General features: G+C 42.6%; 1 protein-coding gene across 1 annotated transcript in view; it reads right to left on the bottom strand.

Moving 5' to 3' along the window:
* Nucleotides 1-19,614, bottom strand: part of Cit (citron rho-interacting serine/threonine kinase) — a 165,823-nt gene that overhangs the window by 41,732 nt on the left and 104,477 nt on the right. The window contains exons 21-25 of the mRNA XM_013014323.1: nucleotides 19,265-19,381; nucleotides 18,208-18,317; nucleotides 16,961-17,135; nucleotides 12,243-12,440; nucleotides 2,748-2,801 (exon numbers count right to left, since the gene is read on the bottom strand). Coding sequence (XP_012869777.1) covers nucleotides 2,748-2,801; nucleotides 12,243-12,440; nucleotides 16,961-17,135; nucleotides 18,208-18,317; nucleotides 19,265-19,381 — 654 coding nt within the window. The remainder of the gene's footprint in view (nucleotides 1-2,747; nucleotides 2,802-12,242; nucleotides 12,441-16,960; nucleotides 17,136-18,207; nucleotides 18,318-19,264; nucleotides 19,382-19,614) is intronic.

Raw genomic sequence — 19,614 nt, 5'->3', positions numbered from 1 at the left:
AGTATGATAAAGAAAAATAATAAGAATAACCAAAATTACTTAGTCCTTTCTATAAGCCAAATCCTGTGTGAGCCCTCTGAATGCATCACATAATTTAATTATTGCAAGAAATCTACCACAGAGGTACCAATTTCTACGGCTCTGATTCATAAGTCTTGCTGTTTCTGGCACTCGAATGTACATGGGAACTACAGAAGCTACCCCTCTTTCCTCACCCAGCATCCAAACAGCAGTTATTAAAATGACTATATATCAAATAGCCAATGTGGGGGATGGGGAGGGTATAGTGGACACGAGTGACTCACACCGGTCATCCTAACTACTCAGGAAGCTGAGATCTGAGGATCACAGTTCAAAGCCAGATCAGGCAAAAAGTCCCTGAGATTTGATCTCCACTTAGCCAGCATAAGTGCTGAACTGGAGGTGTGGCTCAAGTGGTAGAGTGGCAGCCATGAGAGACAAAGCTAAGTGAGCGTGTGAGACCCTGAGTTTAAGCTCTGGTACCAGTAAAAATAAAAGGGGCAGGAATAAAATTACAAAAGAGCAATGGGACTTTTAAGGGTAATGGATATGTTCTTTCCTTTTTTCCTATTGTTTTGGTTTCTTAGGTGCATACATATATCATAGCTCATCAGTTTATGACACGCCAATTATATGCCCATAAAACTATAAGAATTTCTTCATTTTCATATGTCAAAAACTTTAAAAAGTAGAAAAGATAACTTCAGATAAATGGAACAAGATTACAGGTGAACACATTTTTTAAAAAACACAAGTTTAAAGAAACGTTAGTACAAGGAAAAGAATCACAGGCTAGGTGTGGTGCTACGTACCTATAATCCCAGCACATGAAGACTTGAAGCAGGAAGATCTCAAGTTAGAGGCCAACCTGTGCTACACACTGACTATCACAAAAATAAAAGAGCAGGAGGCAAGAATCACAGCGATACAATTATCTGTATTTTACACTGTGATCGCTATTAAACATGTATGTATTTGATAGCAAATAAATCTGATATAAAAATAAGAAACCAAAGAAAGGAACTTAAAAAAAAAACTAGGCAGAAGAGTACAGGAACAGAATTTTCCCCAGCAGCCCTTGAAGGAAGGTAGAAGAGATGGGAGCAATCTATCTGAGGACATACTAAGGCAGACCTGTTCAGATCCAATATCAGATCTGGAAACACAGACCAAAAGCCTGTCTGCCAAAAAGTGGCATATCACCTGACCTAGCAATTCCACTCTTGGGTATCTGTTCACCAGAATGAAGTGTTTGCAGCCACCAGAGGACTTGTACCAAATGCTTCCTGGTGGCTTTATTCATCCCAGAAACAATCCAAATGCCTATCAACAAGAGAATGGATTATAATATGTTTTGATTCACTACACAGTAATGAAAAAGAACAAATGGTTGACAAATACAACCACAAGGAAGAACTTCACAACTTAAAAAACAAAAAGGAAAAAATGAAAAAAGAAATGCTTAGCCCCATTGAATTCCATTTATATGAAGTAAAAAATTAGACAAAATTAATGTATCACAGGTCAGAATAACAGAAACTGGCTCCAAAGAAGAAGTTGTGTAAGAACCTTCTAGGAACTGGAACCTTCTAGAATCTGTATTATTTTGTTGCACCACTGTCTATATATGCAAAAGTTTTCCTGCATGCACTAAAATCAGTGCATTTATGTGCTTTATTAAGTGCATTCTGTACTTAAATTAAAAGGGAATGTCCCAGTTATAGTAGCTAAACAGCTGTGTGTGCGCATGCATATGTGCATGAAATTCTAAAAATTCACAGATGCAAATAGCACAAAGACACCATCACATAGGACTAATCAGATAATAAGTTGATGAAAAGATTGAAAAAAAAGAGAGAGCTGGAAGCATGAATTGGGACACCATCCCCCTCTTCTGGCAGGGACCTATTTCAGTCCCTCCTTTGTTTTTCCATGGACTTTATTATATAACCTCTGAATGATGCTTATCTGCTAATAGAATTCGCATCTCTCAATAAATGGAACATAGCCCAAAGGGTCTGAGATTTTGAAATTGCAGAGTAGGAAAGCAAATTCCATCTGTGAGGGAGTTAACATTTCCATTTCCTCTGAGTAGTAGTCACAGACCAGAGAAGCCTTGAAAACCCACCTGTCTATCACATTTGGAGTCTTTGGCCAAGGCTTTGGGGAATGGTTTTGATTTTCTAAATGATTTTGATTTTCAAATGGTTTTGACCCAAAATTTACAAATAAGTTTGGCCCTAATATCTGCATCAAGCTACAGTTCATATCAAAACTCAGCCACTAGGTGTGGGAGCTGATGTTTGACTTCCTAGTTACTCAGGAGATCGAGGCTAGGAAGACTGGAATTCAAGGCCCATCCAGGTAAAAAGTTCACAAGACCCCATTTCAGCTAGTTATAAACTGCTGCATGCCTGTTATCCCAGCTTTGCAGGCATTGTAAATAGGAGGATGGTGGTTCAGGTCAGCCCAGACATTAACTGCAAGGCTCTATTTGAAAAATATCTAAAGCAAAAAGGGCTGGGGCCATGGCTCAAGTAGTAGAGTGCCTGCCTAGAAAAATGAGGTCCTGATTTCAAACCCCAGTACCACCAAAACAAGACAAAATGAAAGCAACAACAATGACAAAACCCACCAGCCACTCATGCTATAAAGAAAATAGCCCCTTTCCTTTTGCTGTTTTAGTTTCCTGGTATCTTAGTTGACTTTGACTATTTGATACTCACAGTGCAGCTGTTACGAAGGGCATCAAATTTGCGCTGGATTTCATCTCTATGTGCCTAGAAGGTAAGAAGTGAACTATAAATTTTTCACAGGGGAGAATACCATTCTACATTCGAAGAATCAAACACACAAAACAAGGTGTGGTTCAGTGTTGAGGCACTGGGCTCAAAACCCACTACTGCTTAAATAAACAAACCAATACCCTTCAAATACAGAGAACGGGCCAGGAAAACTACTATAGCAGCCCCAGCATTTCTTAAAAGTAAAAAAGAAAGAATTAATCAAGTCATCAGACACATCAAAATAAGTTAAAGAAGCATATGGATACCGTGTTAATAATAGTATTTAGGCCATATATCCATACCTTGAACAAATATTTTTTATTTATAACATAATACTTTGGCACTACTGATAGACAAAGGAAAAGCAATTAATGATATAGTTTTATTCGCCTACATTTGTCCTAATCCCTCATTCTGAAAAGATTACAGAAAGATTAGTAACTTAGTGATGCCCGTCTTCTCTCCAACTGACCCCTGCCTGACTTACAAGACACACATAGGACTCATTTATGATATATATGTGCATGTACACTCACACACACACACACACACACACACACACACACACTCCCCAAGAAAAAGTAGTGGCCTTCTGAGAGTCCAGCTCAGTGATTCACCCCTATAATCCCAGCACTCAGGAGGCAGAAGGATCAATTCAAGGACAGTCTGAATGACATACACAGTACAACTCTGTCTCAAAGAAGAAAAAAAAAAGAGAGAGGGAGAGAAAAACCAACAATAGAAGCTGCTGAAGTTCACAAAACCACACATTGACCTGGAAGTAAACAAATGGGTTTTCTCTGAGGCAAAGCTACCCTAAAACTATAGTGTTCCTGCTATGGTAGATCCTAAGTGTCCCCCAGAGGTTCTCACATTATAGGCTTGGTGGCAGCCTGTGGCACTACTGGGAGGGAGTAGACTCTTTAAGATGAGGATGTTGCCTAGACAGAGGCTGCTTGATCAGGGGGCATGCCCTTGATGAAGATATTAGGTACCCTGGCCCCTTCCTGTCCCTCTTTTTGCTTCCCAGTTTTTAAGAGGTGAACACATTTCCTCTGCCTGCTGTGCACCCCCACCAGGAAACCACAGGCTCTAAGCCAAGTGTCCACGGACAAGAACCTCAGAAACTGTGAGTCCCAAGTAAACCTTTAATGTCTGTCTGTCTTTATTTACTTATTTATTTTTGCCAGTCCTGGAGCCTGAACTCAGGGCCTGGTCACTGTCCTTGAGCTTCTTTTGCTCAAGACTAGCACTCTACCGCTTGAGCCATAGTGCCACTTCTGGCTTTTTCTGTGTATGTGGTACTGAGGAATCAAACCCAGGGCTTCATGCATGCAAGACAAGCACTCTACCACTGAGCCACATTCCCAGCCCACCTTTCCTCTATTTTTTTTTTTTTAGGTTGGTCATGGGGCTTAAACTCTGAGCATGGGGACTTGTACTCTGGGCCTGGGCACTGTCCCTGAGTTCTTCAGCTCAAGGCAAGTGCTCTACCACTTGGGCCACAGGGCCACTTCCAGTTTTCTGGTGGACTGGAGATAAGAGTCTCATGGACTTTCCTGCCAGGACTGGATTTGAACCGTGATCCTCAGATCTCAGGCTCCTGAGTCGCTAGGATTACAGGCGTGAGCCACTGGCACCTGGCCCTTTCCTTCTTTTAAGTTGATTTGTCTCAGGGCCTCTGTCACAGTGACAGAAAGCTATCTAACACAAGTGCCATCAGCTGCTAAAAATCTTGAGTGCACACTCTATACCTGACACCGTATGTAGTCAGATACAGTACATGTAGCTGATGCTGGCATTCTTGGTGAAGACAGAAACTAACTGCATGATGGAAGACTATAACAAATGCCAGGAAGAGACAATGAGGGGACTGGAAGACAGGGGGAAAGGAGAACAGACAGGGACTAAGACGAGGTGGTCCACTGCAGCTTGGCTGCAGCAATGACATTTAAACTGAAACCCACAGGATAGCGAAGAGCCAGCCATGCAAAGCCCAAGACTGCAGCTAAAACGTGAGACTGGAGACACAGCTCAGTGATCAAGAAAGCTGAGTGAAAGAGCCCATCCCCAGCATCGGTACACAGAAACTGTCTTTTGTCCTTATTCCCTAAGCAAAAGAACAGAACAGGGATCTGCCCACTGTTTACACTGTGTCGGGTACCATCTTGTCTTCTGGAGGTGCCTGGGAGTACAGAAGTCAAGGTGCTAATGTGACACCATTTTATACACTGGGTTTTGGTATCCTGGAAACAATTCCCTGGAGACACCAAGGGATGACTGTAGATTGCACTGGATTGCAAGTAAGTGTATTCTTTTCTGAGTTACAGTCCGTTTTTGTGGTTGTTGTTTTTGCCAGTACTAGGGTTTGAACTTAAGGCCTTGCACCTGCTCAGCCTGTTTACCTAGCTGGCACTTTACCATTTGAGCCACACCTCTAGTCCTACTTTTTACTAGTTAACTAGACATGGGAAGTTCATGGGCTTTTCTTTCTAGGTTGGCTTTGATCCTGCAGATCTCTCAGCCTGTTGAGTAGCTAGGATTTCAGGCATGTGGCCCTAGTGTCCGGCTGCTGCTGCACTTTCTTATTCTGCTCTATTTTCTCATTAATAGCAAAGTTTTCAAGTAACTTATACCATGAAAAACTCACTGAACTGTCGCACTGGAGTCTGAAATTTTCAATCACTAATACTGATTTATGGCTGATTACAATTAGCCATTATGGAGCCTTTGGATAATTTGAACACATGGAACGGCAATCCTCTCTGAAGATGCAAATCATGACCTGCAGCCTTTAGGGCCATTAATTTTATTAATGATTTGGAAGCATACATATAAAATGTGAAAGTGACTCTGCTATGAATGCTATGACATTCATAACATTCAAAAACATTTAACTATTCAGCGATCTAAGAAAATGGTAACAAGTATGTTATGTTTCTTAGAGAGAGAGAGAAAAGGAAGGAAGGAAGGAAGGAAGGAAGGAAGGAAGGAAGGAAAGAACAGAAGGAAGGAAAGAACAGAAGGAAGGAAAGAACAGAAGGAAGGAAAGAACAGAAGGAAGGAAAGAACAGAAGGAAGGAGGGAGGAAGAGAGAGAGAGGGAGGGTAGGAGGGAGGAAAAAAGGAGGGAGGGAGGGAGGGAGGGAAGGAAGGAGGGATAAACACAAGGTCATGGAATATACAAGGATATAGTATACCGAGGCATCATTGGCTAGCTACTGGCAGAAAAAATCTAGAAGATTCCTATCTCCAAGTAACCAGCAAAAAAAGCTAGACTGTAGAGATTGGAGATGTGGCTCAAGTAGTAGAGCACTAGCCATAGAAGGAAAAGGCTGAGTGAGCATATGAAGCCTTGAGTTCAAGCCCTAGTACCAGTAAAAAATAAATAAAGAGCAGGGAGGGGGAAGAGAGTATATACAATGATAGTAAAATAGAAAAGACAAGCTTTGGGTTCTCTTAATGAAATATTACAGGGCTCCTTACATATTAAGTACTATGGGGAATTGATAGTTATACTCTTTTAATTTATGAAGGACCCCAGAAAGTACAAGTGTTAACCTAGTATAAACTTAAGCAAACATTAACAGAGTGAATAACATCAACTGACAACTTTGAGACTGTTATAAAAATAGTATGCCTGGGAGCAACTGGGGTCCAAGGACCCACTTGGGAAGCAGTGACCTGGAAGCTGGGTGGCACTGAGACAGATTGAGGACTAAGGATGCTCTTCGTGGGTGTCTCTACATTTGCACTAATATGAAGGGAAGTTAAGAGGAAAAAAGGGGGGTGAATAACAAATACAGCTCTGACTCAAAGCCCAGGCCTGCAGAACTGAAAGGAAGCTAGTTCTGACTTGTGACTGCTTTCTGCGATTCATGGTCATGTTCTAGAACTCTTGGGCTTCCGGTGCAGCCTACCCACCCCTTCCTTGTGAAAGCAACACCAAACAAGACTCACTTTACATGCCCCAATTTCACAGCTTGGTCATCATGCCGAGAGCTTAAGTAACTAGATATGAGGCTTGGTGTTTATGTAAAGGAATGAGCGCATGCATCGATTCATAATTCTCACAGATCAGAGGATGGATGAGTTTGGAAGGCCATAGCCACACTTTGCAGGAGGAAGGATCTCCTCATGAGGATCTCTAGCTTCCCCTAACCGTTTGACCAGTTAAAGAACATGGGAACAGAACCCCAGAGCGTGTTTGCAAGGCCCTGTTGATGCCTGTTGATGCAAACACCGTGTGCCTACAAGGCTATTCAGAGTCATACTTGGTCACATGACACAATTGAATGCTGCTATCAAGTATGCAGACTCCAGTCTTACCTAATATCATGTCAAGGCCCCCCCCCAAATATTTTTCTTCTCTTCCAGTGACAAATGAAGTATCTTCCCATCACCTCCCCTGCCTACCCCCAAGTCCTGGGGCTTGAACTCAGGGCCTGGGCACTGTCCCTGAGCTCCTTTTGCTCTACTACTCGAGCCACAGTGCCACTTCCTGTTTATGTGGTACTGAGTAATCAAACTCAGGTCTTCATGAATGCACTCTACCACTAAGCCACATTCCCAGTCCCTAAATGAAGTATCTTAAAAGCAGTTTTCTGTTCCGAGTTGACTTTGCTGCTGTCAACCTTAGCTTTCCAATGGATTTCAATGCAAATGCAGTTAACAGGGCTGATACAGTGTGTGGGAAGGAAAGAAGCAGTTAAGAAGGCCAACAATGGCCTGCCAGTTGCCCCTGCAGGTTCCTTTAATGGAAAGCCCTAATTTAACTGTGCTCCATCTAATGTGTCCAGAAGCGGGGGCCAAATCAGGTAACTGCTCCCTTCCTAGGCTGAGATGGACGTCTGTTAGAATTAAGCAATAACAGTCCATTTGTCTGTTCCTATTTATTGATAAAACACTATGCTGTGAAGCTCACAGGAGATCATTTTAGATCTAGCTCACTTAATTTGTTTGATGTTTCTGTTGGGTCTGGACGTGGGCCTTAAAAAGAGAGAGAGAGAGAGAGAGAGAGAGAGGAGAAGGAAAGGAAAGGAAAGGAAAGGAAAGGAAAGGAAAGGAAAGGAAAGGAAAGGAAAGGAAAGGAAAAGAAAGGAGAAAGCAAAAGCAAAGTAAGCAAGCAGGAAAAATTTTTCTCAGAAAGTATATTCTTCAAAATAACATCAAGCAAGCCATTCAGGAAGAGAGGAAGGAAAAAAGCCCACAGTCTCAAAACTGAACCAAAGCATACTATCTTTACTGATTTGCTTAAAAGAGTTGCATATGATAGGCTTACAAACAGCTATTTGCAAGAAAGCATTTCTTGTTTTTTTTCCTTGAGATAGGCTACATAGAGCCTAAGCTGGCTTCAAATTTGCAATCGTCCTACCTCGGCCTCCTGAGGGCTGGAATTATAGGCATGCAACACAATGCCCAGCTTTCTTGCCATCAGTTTGAACAAGCCCTATTTCTCATGACACCTTCATGTATACAAGTGACAGAGCCCTAGTTTCTAGACCTAGGAAGCTTTTTTGTTTTGTTTTGTATTTTTTAAGATGCTCTAAGGCAGTGATCTCATCCAGCTAAATTAAGTCGTGACTTGCTGCTGTGCTAGGCTTCTAACAGCCGCTAGTCAGAGCACATTCCAACCCGCAGTCAGGCAGGATTTAAAGGACTAATTTCCCCACAGATAAGAAGCAGCGATACACATTCTATTCTATTTTATATTTTTCCCCTTCCAAATGGGTGGGGGAAAGGACAAAACATACAGCTACCACCTGCCTTTTCAATTCCAACTGAGGAGCAAAATAAACTGTCATTCTTGGTTGCTTCAAAGGAAAATGATCGGAGGAATTACAGGCCAATTCCTGGGGCAGAGAGGGGGGACGACTCAAGACACAGCATTAGGCACAAGCAAGGGCTCATTAAATTTAGATTAAATCACTATTGTCTCATTTTCATTCAGGAGAGGGGCACAGGATACTCATATGCAATACACTAAATAGCAGTGGTTCAAATTTAGGTGTCTTCCTAGAGCAGCTAGGAAATGTGTATCAGCTAAGCACATAAGCTCAAGCCTGTAATCCTAAAGACTTGGGGAGGCAGAGACTGGGAGATCACTATTTGAGGCCAGCTCAGGCAAAGAAATAAATGTGAGAGACTCCATATCAATGATGGAGGTGGTGCACACCTGCTACCCCAGCTCTGAGGGAAAGCACATTGGCAGGTGCAGGGGCATGGATCTGTCATCCCCAGAGATCTGGGGAAGTACAAATAGGAGGACTGTGACCCAGGCCAGCTGGGGCATAAAGGGAGATCCTACCTTGAAATAACCAAGGTAAAAGGGGCTGGAGCCCTGAATTCAATCCTCAGTTCTTTCCTCACCAAACTCCACCCTCCCCCCAATAAAAAAAAAAAAGAAGAAAATAAAAGGGAAAAAAAAGAAATTCTACCTATCTCTCCCTACCCACTTACCTCTGGCAAGTGCATAATAAGCCATCTTGGCAGATCAATTTACTGCCTCACTCCATTTTTTTTCTCCTCTGCACATATTTTCTCTTTGCCTTTTTATTCTTTGTGTCCTGTTCTTTGTTTTGTTTTTTATATAATCTTTCCAAACTGCTTTCAATCCATTTAAAAGCAAAGCAGAATATAAACAAAAACGTGTCATGACAATTTTTTTCCCAAACAAAATATTGGAGCACATGGCATTGTTGAATGAGTGTTCTCATGGAGATGATGAGACTTAAAAGTCTGGATCAATATCCACACTTGGTGTAAGTCCCAGAAAAAAAAAAAATCTAACCTGCATAAGCATCTTCCTTATAGGAGTTATTCTGTACCATTAGGGCCATTATGATCCTAATCAGTCCCAAAGGAAGCTGGCATCAAAGATCACATCCTCAACTTGGTACAGATCATAGGAGGTAACTTCTAAAGAATAAAACTAGTTCGAAGAACTACACACACACAAACACACACACACACACACCACACTTTTAAACAACTTGAATCATAAACCAATAAATGGATATGGCCACTCCTAGTGCTATCAGCTGATGGAGACAGGGCCAGAATCCAAGTTGAATGGGAATGAATAGGGTACCCATTTAAAACATGATGAATCCAATCAGCCACACTGTGTCCAGACCCACAGGACAGGGCGTCCTGACCAACAGGCATGAGTGTGCCCATCCACCTGGCAGTGATAGTATGTCACAATGAGAAACCATGCTTAGTTATGTTTAGTTGATGTTAGTCATTCAAACCCATGCAGCTTTCTAGACTCAGAGTCCAGGCCCACCAAATAGTCTTAGAGGAATGACAGGGTTTGCTGGGAGCTAGTGGCTCACACTAGAATCCTAGCTACTACTCTGGAGGGCTGAAATTTGAGGATTACAGTTCAAAGCCAGGCCGGGCAAGACAGTCCATGAGACTTTTATCTCCAGTTAACCATCAGATAACCAGAAGTGGAGCTGTGGTTCAAGGTGGTAGAGTGCTAGCCTTGAGTGAAAGAGCTTAGGGACAGCACCCAAGCCAAAAGTTTAAGACACAACTGACAAAACAAACAAAATGAGTGTTTTCCAAGGAGGCACCCCTGAAAGGTAAGGAAAGTATGAAGTCTGGCACCCAAAGTGCCCTAGTCTACTTGGCAGTCACATCTCCTTCTTGGACTTCCAGAAAAAAAACTAAGAACTCTCTAGCTGAGCAGCCCAGTCTCTCAAAAAGAGCAGGGAAGCCAGATCTCCTTCAGAAAAAAAAAAAAAAATCAAAACTCGCAATTATTCTCATTCAGATCATAAAAGATGTGTAGAAAATACATAAAACATGTAGGGTATGGTGGTGCACACTTGTAATCCCAGCCCTTGTGAGATGGAGAAAGATTCTGAGTTTGAAGTGAATGTGGACTACATAGAGAGACCCCACCACAAAAATTAAAAAAGTGTACCAGATACACATGTGAAATTGTCACAGTGGCACCCCATTGGTGCAAATAATGCCCATTACTAAAAAACTAAAAGTAAAACCCAGGTGCCAGTGGCTCACAATTGTAATCCTAGATAGGAGGCTGAGATTTGAGAATCACAGTTCACAGCCAGCCCAGGCAGAAAAATCCCCATGAAACTCTTATCTTCAATTAACCACTCAAAAAAATGGAAGTGGAGCTATGGCTCAAGTGGTAGAGTGCTAGCCTTGAGCACAAAGAGGCTCAGGGACAGCACCCAGGGCCTCAGTTGCACCATGACCAACAAAAAATAAAATAAAAATGAAGACATAAAGCAGAATCCACAGCTTTAAAAATAATACAAACAAAACAAAATAAAAACAGAAATATGGTAGCAAGAATATTGCAAGATGGCTCAAGCCTGTAATCCTAACTACTTGGAGGTGGAGATGAAGGAGGATAGCAGTTCAAAGTAAGCCTGGGCAAAAAAAAATTGATGCCAGTCCAATTCAACCAATGGTTGGGTGCAGTAGCTTATTCCTGCTCTCTCCAACAAGGAAGCCTAAGGAGGAGGATCATAGTTCGGGCTGGCCCAGACAAAATGAGACCCTACCTCAAAAATAACTGGTGCAGGGCTGAGAAGATGGCTCAGTGGCAGAGCGCTTGCCTTGCATGCATGAGGCCCTGGGTTCGATTCCTCAGCACCACATAAGCAAAAAGAAAAAAAAAGCCAGAAGTGGCGCTGTGGCTCAAGTGGTAGAGCGCTAGCCTTGAGCTGAAGAGCTGAGGGACAGCGCCCAGGCCCAGAGTTCAGGCCCCACAACCGGACCCAAAAAAAAAAAAAAAAAAAACTGGTGCAAAAATGGGCTACAGGCTTGACACAAGAAGTAGAGTCCTGGGGGGAGGGGGGAAGGAGAAGGATTGGGATGGGGGGGGGGGGGAGGCTGGGAAGGGATGGGAAGGGTAAACAAAGGAGGAGGCTGCAATGCTTGGTAAGAAATGTACGCATTATCCTGCCCATGCAATTGTAACCCCTCTGTACAGTTTGTTCACAAATAAAATAAAATAAAATTTATAAAAAAAAAAAAAAAGAAGTAGAGTCCTGCCACCAGTACAAGGCCTTGAATTAAATCCCCAGTACTACGGGTGGAGAGGAACCCTACTGTAAAATACAAGATTATTGTTATTTTTACGACTATTAAAAACTAAAGTTTTCAATTAAAAATTTAACTTTTTAAAAAATTGAAAATATAAACTAAAAGACCAAGTAAACAAAATCTGAAACATAATTGTTTATAAAGAAGGAGGATACATAAAGGAAGAATTTTGAGCTCACATACTAACTCCAATGAAGGAGAAGTCTATAAAGCCCCCTTTCTGCCAATTAACTCTCTCTGTGGATCTCTTTTTCCCTACTAGGATCTGCAAGGGTAAAGAAAGATCCTCGTACCATGCTCCTTCTAGCTGAGACCTTAGCCTGCTGGTGCTACTCCCAGACAGACCTACCGTGAGAGCCTGGATCTCCTCTTCTGCTTCGGCCGTCGTCTCCTCCAGCTCTGTCTTTGCCTGGTGAAGCTGGCTCTCCAAGGCAGCCCGGGCGGCCTGCAGGGCCGTCAGCTGTGACTCGCGCTCCTGCAGGGACAGCTGCAGCTCTGTGAGCTGGCGCTTCAGCTCCAGCTTCTGTTCCTCATGCTCCAGGCTGACCTGAGAGAGACAGAGGTAGAAACAGACAAAAAGAGAGAGACAGAGATAGATAGACAGAGGAGAGAGAGACAGAGATGCTTGGTGAACCTCAAAGGAAGAGAAAATGCAGACAGGACTTGAAAATCAACCTGCAGCTTAAACCTGGTCTAAGACTCAACTTCTCAGTACTCATCAGTTTCTAAGATCAATATGAAAGGACCCACAGGAAGACATCAGCCTTGGTTCTATAATCCTGGATTCAACCAACCATGGCTTGAAAATATCCAGAGAAAATAAGAAAACTACATCTGGATTGAACATGCCTGAAGATGTACAGACTTGGCATTGTTCCCCAAGCAATACAGTGTAACTATTTGCCTATGTTTACATTGTAACATATATCTGAGTAATCTAGAGATATAAAGCATACATGAGGATGTGTGTAAGTTACATGCAAATGCTTCTCCATTTTACATAATAGAGCTGACATCCAGATTTTGGTATCACAGGAGAGACCAGGAACCCATTCCCAATGGACTATAAGACTGTATAATCTAACCATCTCTTGCTTACAAATATCCAAATGCCTGGACAAGCTTTAAAAGAAAAGTTACACAGCAAGAATCATGAAAGAAAATTATGACAGTTATCCTTATTAGAAAGGCATTTAAAGGTAAGTGGATATAAATAACATCATATTAGTTAGAGACACCTTTATAATTAGAACGCAAAATGGAACAACAGGCTGAATTCTATTTCTTCCAAACAGTCTCACTCTGCTCTGACTGATTCTCATGAGATATCATGCATTAATATCATAGTTTGAGGTAATCTCTCCCTCCATCTGCCCATCCATCCAACTCAATGTTTCATGCACTCAAGCAAAATTTACTTAGCCATTCTCTGTGCAAATATGAAAATAGAAATGAAAGATAGTCTCTGCCTTCAAGTTGGGGGAAAAGGAAAGTTAAAACCAAGCATCCCCATATACTGAGGACAAGTGCAATGGTCAGGACAAGTAAGGATGTTATAGGAAATGACTCTGATCTGTTCAGTTCTGTTGAAGAATCCATAAGGACATGCAAAGGTAAGGTGGTAATGGAGACTGAGGCATGTCTACTAACCTAACTGGGGCTGACAAGGTTGCTCCATGGACCAATGCCAAGTGTAAAAGATGCTGCCCATGGGGAGCTCATTCACTATCTAAGGGGACTGCCAGTAGGGATGTGGGGTAGGAACTTGGCTCACTAGGCTAGGGGATACAGAGGAGATATCAAATGGTCCTCAGGGTGAAGAGAAGGAGAAACTGCCAAAGGCCCAAACCAACAAGACTTGGTGGTTAATTTGGGACGGGACAGGAAACAAAGGGCAGAGGGGAAGAGTCAAAGGTTGTCTCCTGTGTTTCTAAACAGGTGTTAAAAACCACTGGCCGCCAGGGAGAAGAGAAGAGGAAAAGCCAGTGTCATAATTAAAATAAAAGGTGCTAAGTGCTAGTGACTCAGTCCTAGCTACTCAGGAGGCTGAGATCTGAGGATAGCAGTTCAAAGCCAGCCAGGACAGAAAAGTCCATGAGACTCTTATCTCCCAATGAACCACCAGAAAACTGGAAGTGGAGCTGTGGTTCAAGTGGTAGAACACTAGTCTTGAGCGAAAAAATTCAGGGACAGAACCCATGCTCTGAGTTCAAGCCCCACAACTGAAAAAAAAAAAAAAAAAGTAAAATAAAGTGTCAATTAAATGTTGAACTTGAACTTGATGAGAATAATGCAGTAACTAATGTCTGCTCCATTAGTCTGCAGTAGTAATGTCAATGTTGCCATGTAATTACTATGTAATGTAGACATTACTGTAACAGCAATGTCTACTACCACAAAAACCGGCAGGTCTTTGTTAGATCCGGAAGTCCTTAACAAATCCAACTCTAAAGTCACAGCTCTAAGGTCTGGATGATGATGACCACAGGGATGACACCAGAATATCCCATAGCCTTCATCTTCATAACAACCACAGTGTATGTATGTGGAGGGGGGGGGGACTACCATCACCTCCACTTTACAGACAAGCAAACTGTGCCATTGAGAGAGTAAGCAAGTGAGCAAACATCACATAGCTAAATAAGCACAATTTTTTTTTAAATCCCAACAACTATGGCAAGGCTTGCATTCAAACCCAGGAGTCTGGCTCCAGTCCTTGCTTGCCAATACTTATAATATCAGCCATCAGAGCAGGCTGGGACTCTACCAGTAAGCCTGCACAATCCTGATTATCCCTTTACAAAACCCTGAGAGACAGGTGACGGGGTGAAGGATAGATCAGGAGCAGGACACTGGGCAGTGGAAGGAGAACCCAGGAGCCTTTCACCTTGAAGACTCCGCATGCTTTGCTAGAGCTACAGCTGTACCCACAGGGGAAGGGGAAAGAATCGGGCCCTTTCATGTGGATCAGATCTGAGGCCGAAGCCTCTGCTCTTAATCTCAATAGCAGCATGTTGCCAGAGAGAAGATGGACGGGCCTTGTTATATTTAGAGCTAAACTGTAAAACTCCCAGGGAGAATATAGAGCCCTGAGCCTCTTATGAAACATTTTAAGTTTCTCCTACAATCCTGGGGGATAGAGGGGAAGAGTTGCTAGACTGATTCAAGAAAGAAAGAAAAAAAAAAAAGCAACAAGCTTCCTTGGGGACACTGTAATTGCCCAGATGAGCTACTGCTGCAGGGCAGGCTCGGGAAGACAGACATATTTGGAAAGGGAAGGCAAAAGACAGCCAGCTGATGCTCCCAAGCTAAAGAAATCTGTCTGGATTATTTACACTCACTTCCTTAAGGCTGACTCCACCAGCAAGAATAAAAATATAGCCTGAACTGTAGTGGTGAGGGCGCCATCGAAGGCTTTAGACAACTAGGTTGACAATTCTCAAACTCCAGGGGAGAGACAAATCGCCAGGGGATCTTGTTGAAAATAAAAATTTCTTTCCCCATTTCCGGTGATTTCTTTCTAAACCTCAAAATGCTGTGCAAGGGGGTTACAATTGAACATCCACTTTCAGGTCCACTGCTTCGTGATCATCCCTTCTATCATTCTCCTCCTTCCTGTCTGCTCTTGACTCATTTCACATTTCCTACTTCCTTTATCACTTATATAATTAAAACAACAAATCAAAACAATACTGACATTCCACTCAAGTCCATTAAGGATTAGCCACCATCAAGAATACAAACAAGTGTTGGTGAGGAGGCCAGGAAGAAGGGACCCTAACACCCAACGTTGGTAAGAATGTAAATTAGTGCAACCATTATGGAAATCAGTATGGAGATTCTTTTTTTTTTTTTTTTTTTTTTTTGCGTCCGGTCGTGGGGCCTGAACTCTTGGCCTGGGCGCTGTCCCTCAGCTCTTCAGCTCAAGACTAGTGCTCTACCACTTGAGCCACAGCGCCATTTCTGGCTTTTTTCTTTTTGCTTATGTGGTGCTGAGGAATCAAACCCAGGGCCTCATGCATGCGAGGCAAGCGCTCAACTACTGAGCCACCTTCCCAGCCCTGATTCTTAAAAAACTAAAAACATCAAGCTATCCCATGATTTCCAAGACAAAACTCCCAGGGCATTAGCCGAAATTTTATATGACAGGACATCACAAAGGCATCTGTACCTTAGCTAAGTTATGCAAACAGTCCCAATACCCTACAAAAGATGAATGGATAAAAAAAGAATGTGGAAGACTGGGATTGTGGCTTAGTAGCAGAGCGCTTGACTAGCATGCATGAGGCTCTGGGTTCAATTCTTCAGTACCGCATTAAAAATGTATGTATAAAGAATGTGGTATATAAAACAATTCTATTTTTTAAAAGCTGAAGGCCTCTATACACATCTATATCTATGAAATCAACATAATGAAACCCTCTTAATACTATTAATGTAGGCTAATTTAAAACTAAAAGAATTGTTTTAAAAAGAGGCGATACCAGGGAGTCTACATTGTAAGACACTCCAGGTGATCCTAATGGAAGGGACCCATACCTTGGAAACTCCAGGAAACATGAGATCGCAGTTTTTCTGTCTTTTGGGGGACGTGCCTTTATTGTAAATATTCCAATACAAATAAAGACATGACCAAACATGAGTGTTCCCCAAGGGTAGGTAACTCTCAGACCCATCTATTGAAGTCTTTTCCTTAGAAAGATCATCTGGCTGGACACCAGTAGTTCACATGTGTAATCCCAGCTACTCAGGAGACTTAGATCTGCGAATCATGGTTTGAAGCCAGCCTGGATAGCAAAGTTCGTTAGACTCCTATCTCCAATTAACCACCAGAAAGCTGTGGCTCAAGTGGTAGACCACTTGCCTTGAGCTGAAGAGCTCAAAAAAAAAAAAAAAAAGAATGCTAATCGAGAATCATGTGGCCCAACTATACTCTTAGTCACCATGCTCAAGGCCACTGCCTGAACAAGGCTTCCTGGGTACATGTTTCTTTATGCTTGAAACCTGGTTGGTTGAGGGCCTAAATTCCCCCAATGAAAGCTCTCAGGAGATCACCCAGCATCTCACCTCCCTGAGCCTTGTCTCCAGCTCCAGCAACCGATTCTTGTCACTGTGATCTTGGTGGCTGATTTTCTCCAGCTGCTCTTCCAGCTTTCGGTTCTGAGCCTCCAATTTCCCAGCCTGTGTCTCCAAATAAAATTTCTGTTGCCTGAGTTCTGAAATCATCTCTTCCTGGGCCTTCCTAGTGGGGGTGTTGGAAAGATCCAAATCAAATTAAAAGTCAGGTCAGAGGTGAACAGGTCTCCACAGGACAACAGACAGAACTGAGCCAAGGTATGAGTCCTCATCAAGGGCACTATGGATATTCCTGATGTGACCTCATAGGCAGGACCACAGCCTGGGAACCTGGGAACCAATCAGTCATCACTGCTCAGCGTCCCTCACTATGGGGTTGAGTATGGTCAATTAGGGCATAGAGATGCTCACATTTCACTCCTTTGGTCGACTTTTATTTCTTATTGTCTTTGAGAGTCTATACAGGAGAGCAGGAAAGGGCCTCCTTAGAGTATAGGAATGGTCCCGACAGCTCACCAGTACAGACTCTGGGAAAAAGTTGCAATAAAGGAGAGATGATGTTATTCCTTCTAGTTCTCTGCAGGGCTTCCTCACCACTTCACCCAACTGTTTACAAGTATCAAAACCTAGGATAACTCCAAGTCCTCCAAGTCTGAAAAGTAATCAATCGAACTAGTTTAGATTAAGGGGAAGATGTTTTTCTCTGAAGGGAAAAATCGGGGAGGTGGGGTGGAGGGGAGCGGTAAAATTCTTGGACAGTATAATTCTTCAGGCAAAAAAAAACAAAAAAAGTTATAATCAGAGTGCTCCTGGATACAGACAAGTCCTTGCTGAACTACAGCCGTCTCCCCCCAGGGGGTAGCTAGCTAACTACAGCAGAATGGATGGCCCAATTGGGTGCACACAAGATCACCTCTTACTGATTACAGAAGGCACATCTGGGGAACAGGGGCAGCAGCTTTTTGAAAGCACACTATAAATAGTCTCATTAGACAGACCAAAGCACTCTGTAATCTGATGGTAATTTGAAGTACTTAAGAAAACCTGATTCAAAACAGAGGCCACAGTAGTAAGAGCATTTAAGAGAGGGCAAAATTATACAAGTATACAAGGACGGGGCCAAGGTACAGAAGTAATTAAATTCGCTGAAGCTCCACCAGAGAGGAGAAAAGAGTCTGGATATCAAGAGGAAAAGACCAATGTATAGTTGTATACATAGTTCAACTCTAAACACTTACATGTTCCTTTGGGTAAAGAGACTGCTATTTGCCGCAAGTTTATTAGCTTCTGACAGTTCTACAATCCTCTGTTCCAGAGATCTGATCTTGGAATCCATCGCATTGATCATCTGAAACACACGGGATGCTTTGAAACCTCACCTGCTAGACCACACTGGGATGAATGTGGGCAATGTAAGCCAGGGTACACACTTCCTCTGAAATGCCAGCAGGCTGGCCAGAGACAACAAGGGACTCCATTACTCTCTACCCCAAAGCTCACGGGTGCCATTACTCAAATGGATGGCACTCAGTTGTTTTCTAACTGAAATTAAGTGTCTCCACACTGCCTAAATGGCTTGGCTTGCTCTATAAACACACAAAAGTGCCCATATGAGAACCTGACATGCCAGGTATAAGCAGGTTTCCTTACATTCCCCATTTCTCATGCATGTGACCTGGACATGCATGACCTTAAATTGAATCTGCAAGTTCAGAATGATCACATGTTTTTTTTCTATACCACCATTTCACCCCCCAACTTACCGAATAATAAGAACCAGGGATGGGAGAGGTTGGCTGCTAGTTAAAATTGAAAGAAAAAAAATTCCCACAACCCTCCCTTAGAGATTCTGATATGGAAAGTCTTGAAGGGAGTCTGAGATAATAAGAATATTGTATTCACAATGATCCTGAGTGAATTCTGAGAATAGTGAGTTTCTGAGATAGCTCCCATGGGATAGAAAGAACAGAAACTAGCAAACAAAAAGTAGAGAAATGCAGGCCAGGGCCACTGTTTGTTTGTTTTGAGGAGGCATTTTGGAGGATCATGTCCTAGTAGGTGGCAAATCCACATGACTTATTAAAGAAAGCATAAGGCTGACCCCATCACCACTGGCTATTCCTTTTTTTGTGTGTGTGTGTACAGGAAGCAGTTTCAGAGAAAGCTTCCTATTACGTATAAACTCCGCAAGATCACAAAGAAAGAAGCCACCAAGTGAGATGGATTTTCTCAAGTGAGTGATTCATGGCATATTTTCAGAACCCCTTCTTTGGAAAACAAGGCTCTTGTACTTACCGCCTTCTGCTCACTGAGAATCTTGCCCTTCTCATGGGCCTCCTCTTCGTGTCTCTGCATCAGGTTCTCCAGGCTCTCCTTGTCAGCCAGGTCTTTCTTTATCTGACTGTCCAATACCTAGGAAAACAAAAGAAATCAATGTCCTGTGTAGCCAAGACTGGGGATTGGGGTCTAAACGGAGCAACATGAGAAAAGAGGGAAAGAAGGAGAAAGCAGTAGAAAGGTTAAGGCCTCCAAAGCCAAGAGTAAAGAGAATGGAAAAATCAGGAATCTGTTTCTCAACTAAGATGGAGATGAAGAATTCATCAAAGTATCAGATGGACTTGAACTAGTAACTACCTTTAAAAATC

This window comes from Dipodomys ordii, unplaced genomic scaffold (genome assembly GCF_000151885.1).
Source record: "Dipodomys ordii isolate 6190 unplaced genomic scaffold, Dord_2.0 Scaffold23, whole genome shotgun sequence".
Classification (NCBI taxonomy): Eukaryota; Metazoa; Chordata; class Mammalia; order Rodentia; family Heteromyidae; genus Dipodomys; species Dipodomys ordii.
This window is presented reverse-complemented; position numbering and strand designations above follow the sequence as displayed.